Here is a 5204-nt window from a genome sequence, read left to right as displayed (position 1 = left end):
CCTGCCTTTTAAGTGAATGAACTGCCTATTTCCAGGGTCAGCCCTCGGAGAAGTGCTGGTTTGGAAAGGCTTTGGGAGGGGAAGTGACGATCATACGGCTTTCTATTAAGCCCGTCTGTGCTGCTGCAGTGAACCTTTTGAGTGGGGAAGTACAGCTAGAGCCCAAAGAGGGCCTTCAGCTGTCATTTTTAACAGTTAAAATGATTAGCTTGAAATACTAGCTAGTTCCCCTTTCCTTGATAAAAGCTTCCTTTTAGCTGTTTTGCCAGTTCGTCCTCAACGGAGGACAGCTGAGACTGGCTTCTAGGAGCAAGGGAGCTGGTCAGAATCCTCTCCTTCCTCAGCTGTATCCGCTTTTAAAGGCAGGCAAAGCTGCACTGGGCCTGACCAAGCTGGAGTTCCTGAAGGGGGGTCCAGCATAGTTGCTTCCTCTCTCTTACCCTACAAACTGGAAATAAAGAATTCCTGTTCCTTCCAGTGCCAGTTAAATGGGAGAAGGAAGAAAGGTAGCCCCTTAGGTGGAGTTCCCTGGTCCAGCAGAGGGAGAAAGGGCTGCTCGCCTCACTCCTGTGGTCCGATGCAGCTTTTTACTATCGGCATTGCACCAACCACCCGCCCACCCTGTACACAAAGCCAGGCCCTCAGAGCAGGGAATGACAGCAGAGTCCAGGGTAGAACGGATTCGAGCAAGCACTGTTAGGAAATGGATCCATGTGTTGAGAAGTCTGGGTTACTTTAGGAGGGAGAACTTAATGGAAAAGACTTCCATGCGATCTGCTAAGCGGAACTAAGGCATTCACAAGGATGGTGGGAGGTTCGCTTAAAGGGAAAACTCGGCCTAAAATACTTTGACCTAAAGTTGTTTCACGCACTTTTGTATGAAGAGCTACTTTATCCATCCTGAGTGTTTTGGAAATACAGGCTAGATACAATAGGACACATTAGAAAAAGGTAAAGCAAGTAAATTTAAAACATGACACAGAAGAAACCAGAAAGGTAAGCTACTGAAGGTAAATGTTTTAGGAACAACTTGGGATAAAAGCAGAGCCCATAGGAGGTCCGGGACACCCCTCTGCCTGGTGGAGGGCAGCAGGGTTTGAAGGCAGATCAGCCCAGCCTGGAAAAGCCATCACCACTGAGTAAAAGCAGGAGAGGCATTATCCGTGTCTGCTCACAGCTCAGGAAACAGAAATGTCACCCTGAGCTCTTTCCACAACAGGCTTCTTCCTACTAAGAGTGGGGCAAAACTCCGATGTTCAGTAGGAGAGAAGAGCAGATCCTATTTACAGTCAGAGTCCCTCCGTGCGCAGAGCTGCAAGCCCGGACAGAGGTGGTCTGGCTAGCCACCTAGAATGAAATGCCTCGGGAAAAGCCAAACGAGCTCACTGCTGAACACCATTGTCAGCTAAAAGGAAAAGAAATCCCTTTTAAGGAAACTATTTAACTTCAATAGGCTGCTTTTCTGCCAGGATTTCCAATTCCTCTGAACATAAGCCGAGACACAGACTGCTGCACGTATGTCTGATACTGCCCCCCCTCCCCCCAGCTCCAGCACCAGTTGTTAGCCCAAAATAAACCCCATTCCACAACCATATATGTCCACGGGCCCAGAGCTGGGGAGGAGCAGGAGGTAGGTCAGGTCCCTGGGCCCCAGCCACACGCCGTGGCTGCTGCACACCATGCACATCACCCAGCTCAACCGAGAATGCCTGCTGCACCTCTTCTCCTTCCTGGACAAGGACAGCAGGAAGAACCTCGCCAGGACCTGCCCCCAGCTCCAGGACGTGTTTGAGGACCCCGCGCTCTGGCCCCTGTTGCACTTTCGCTCCCTCGCAGAACTCAAGAAGGACAACTTCCTCCTGAGCCCGATGCTCAGGAACCTCTCCATCTGCTGGCACTCCAGCCGCGTGCAGGTGTGCAGCATTGAGGACTGGCTCAAGAGCGCCTTCCAGAGGACCATCTGCAGCCGGCATGAGAGCCTGGTCAATGATTTCCTCCTCCAGGTGTGCGACAGGTAGGTCGCCTCCTGAGCAGCGCTGGCACTGGCATCCAGAGCTCTAGGAGGCTTCTGGGGAGCAGGGAAGAGCAGCTTACAAGACCTAGATGGCTCTGCCTCCAGGGTCCTCAGAATAGGCCCAAGGCAGACCCTGTAGGGCAGTGGTTCTCAACCTTGGCTGCACGTTAGAATCACCTGGGAATCTTTTTAAAATCCTGATTTCTGGGCCTCATCCTCCAGAAATTCTGTTTCTTTGTTACTAATGTTGTGGCCCCACCCCATAACAAAGAAACAGAATTTCCGGAGAATGCGGCCCTGAAATCAGGATTTTAAAAAGATTCCCAGGTGATTCTAATGTGCAGCCAAGGTTGAGAACCACTGCTCTAGGCCCACCCCAAGCACAGCCCCCAGAAGATGGATAAAATCATGAGGAAACAAGCTCCTCTTAGCCTCACAGGTCTTAGAGCAGAGGAAGAACTGGCTTCAGCCGCGCTGTCCTTCAGGCGCTGTCCTCCCTGGCAGCCATTACGTGCTAGGTGGGTCCCGCTGAGCCAGGGTTTTCAAGGTCAGACCTCATAAGAAGATTCCTAGATTCAGCAATCAGCTCCCCCTGCCCCCAACACACACACACACACACACACTCTCTCTCTCTCTCTCCCTCCCTCCCTCCCTCCCTCCAGCAAGCAAACCCCAGGGGTCATGAACTGCAGCTGTGGAAGGAGAGCTGGGATGCTCTGGATTAGCTGAACCCAGCCAGACTCAAGGGAGGGGTGGTGATACGTAGTCATGGTCTCCCCAGTAGAAACGTACTAATCTGCACAGTTCTCCTAGGGAAGGGTGTTTTAGCCTAATTTTTCAAACCAATGCTCTAAGAGGTCGGATGATTTGCCCACAATCTAGGATTGCCAGATTTTAGTAAATAAAAATTGAAGACTCCCAGTTTAAATTTCAGATAGAATATCTTTGTTAAAAGTATGTCCAAATACACCCTGTATTCGATACGTCAACCCTACAGCAGACAGGCTGAGCCACATGCCAGCTCCCTGTGGTCACAGCCTCCTGCCCAGAGCAAGAGCACAGACGTCCTCGGCCAGGCTCTCCCAGGGCCTTCACAGTGCGTCCTGCCTTCGGGCAGGGCAGCCGCTGGCTACTAACACTAGGCTGGGCCAGCCAGGCAGCACGACAGGAATAGAAGGAAATGGTGTCGAAGCCCACCTGTTCTTAAGGCAGTAGGAAGAAAAGATAGGCTGGGACTAGGCCCTCACAGGACCAGGCCATTCTGATGGGTTTAACAAGGCCCAGAAATCAGACTGGGGGGGTGATACAAATGGGGCAGAAAGCTTGCTCTGAAGTTGCTCTAATCCCCCAAACCAGCAAGGTGTGGAATGGGCCTCCCAGGCTCCTATATGGGTGCAGCAAGGGATTGGAGGTTGGGGTTCTGTGCTGAGTCCCCCAGTTCTATTGTCCGATTATGTGACCCCAACCCAAGTATTTAAACTTCCAACCTCATTTTTTCATCTGTAAAATAGGACAAGTCGCCTATATCACAGGATAGGAGGGTTAAGTGACACAGCAGCACTGGCATGTAGTGCATATAGATAAGTGTCATCAAAGCTGGTCTGGCATCAGCGGGGCTGGCTGGGCAGGGAGGGAGTTGGCTCTTTCTCCTTCCGGTCTCTTCCTGCATCAGGATTATTCTAAAGGTTCTTAGAGGAAGGGATCACTCACCACCTTGGGGCTTAAACACCTAATCCCCATAACCCTCCTGAAGGTAACAATTTCTTCCACTTGACACAAGGAGGTGGCTCCACAAGGTTCAGACATTTGTCCTGGGTCAAACCAGCAAATCAATCACAGGCAAGTCACTGGAGCTCTCTGGGCCAGTGTCTTCATTCACAAAATCGAGGGTACAGAGGCGGATGTGAAGACTAAGGCAGACATGTGAACCTGGGAGGGTGGGGAGGGTTCAGTGTGCGAAATGTGGCCAGGCAGGTGCAGTCAAGGGACTGGGGGAGCTGATGGGGGAAGGGACAGGGACTTCCCCCTCTCAACTCCTCCCTCTGCTTACAGGGAGCCAAGGCCGGTGCCCAGCAGGGGTCCTTCTTCTTTTTAAATATATATTTTTATTGATTTCGGAGAGGGAGGGAGGGACATCAATGATGAGGGAATCACTGATTGGCTGCCTCCTGCACACCCCTCACCCTGCAGAGTGTCTCATAGATTCTGTCAGCCCTTTATCTCAGTTCTTCTGCCTCTGCTCTTCCCAGCTCTCAACGACTGAGCTACACTGGCCAGGCCCGTAGGTCCTTCTTGACCGGAACTGTCTGTGTTTACAACTACCCATTCTCTCTACACCCCAAATAAAAATCCTCATATCCCCACTGGCATTATTCCCTCCCTACTGCCCACCCGGAACATTAGGCTGAGTGACTTAGCCCAGGGCACACCGCAACCAGGCAAGTCCAACTTGGCTCCATCAGGCCCTGGCAAGGCTGGGTAGAGGGTCTCCAAGCTTCCTGGACAGGCTACCGCTGTCCCTGACTGCGCACCCTGGGCCTGGTTTGTCGTCTGGGGTCACAGTGGGGAGGCAATGACTGCCCCTTCAGCTGAGCTGAAACCAGGGTTTAGAAGCCAGAGCCCCCAGCCTGCCCTCCTTATGGCTGGAGCGGGCCTGTCTCTACGCCGGGCCCCCTGGAAGCCCTTCCTCCCTCCTCCGCGGCCAGGAGAGGCGGCCTGGCCGGGCGCGCTCACCACGCCCGCTTCTCGCGCACACGGAAGGCAGCGAGCGCGGAGAGATGTCCCTCCAGGACCCAGCGCCGCCTCTGTCCCAGCAGGACCGGGGCTCCTGGGCCTAAGCAGCCACGCGGAGTGCGGCACGGGGAAGGGAAATGTGGCCCCAGCCCGGGCTCGGCTCCCGGCCGCAGCATCGCAGCCAGGAAGTGCCTTCAAGTCGCTGGGCCGTTCCTCCTGCTACGGGTCGGGCACCGCCTCCCAGGGCTCCTGGGGGGACGACCGAGACAGCGCGCTCCGGCACCGGGCACCGGCGTGGCCGGGGCCGCCAACCGCGTCCTCCTCGGCCCCGCCCCTGTGACGGTCACCCTCTCTCCACAGGTGCCCCAACTTGGCGTCCGTCACGCTGTCCGGCTGCGGCCACGTCACCGAAGACTGCCTGGCGCGGCTGCTGCGCTGCTGCCCGCGCCTCCGCACC

At 54.4% G+C, this 5204-nt stretch overlaps 1 protein-coding gene across 1 annotated transcript in view; it reads left to right on the top strand.

The window, feature by feature from the left end:
- Window positions 1–249: 249 nt before the first annotated feature.
- Window positions 250–5204, top strand: part of FBXL22 (F-box and leucine rich repeat protein 22) — a 6075-nt gene continuing 1120 nt past the window's right edge. Inside the window, exons 1-2 of the mRNA XM_006093457.3 lie at window positions 250–2014; window positions 5108–5199. Coding sequence (XP_006093519.1) covers window positions 1680–2014; window positions 5108–5199 — 427 coding nt within the window. The 5' untranslated portion in view covers window positions 250–1679. The remainder of the gene's footprint in view (window positions 2015–5107; window positions 5200–5204) is intronic.

This window comes from Myotis lucifugus, unplaced genomic scaffold, assembly GCF_000147115.1.
Source record: "Myotis lucifugus unplaced genomic scaffold, Myoluc2.0 scaffold_115, whole genome shotgun sequence".
In the NCBI taxonomy this organism is placed as follows: Eukaryota; Metazoa; Chordata; class Mammalia; order Chiroptera; family Vespertilionidae; genus Myotis; species Myotis lucifugus.
This window is presented reverse-complemented; position numbering and strand designations above follow the sequence as displayed.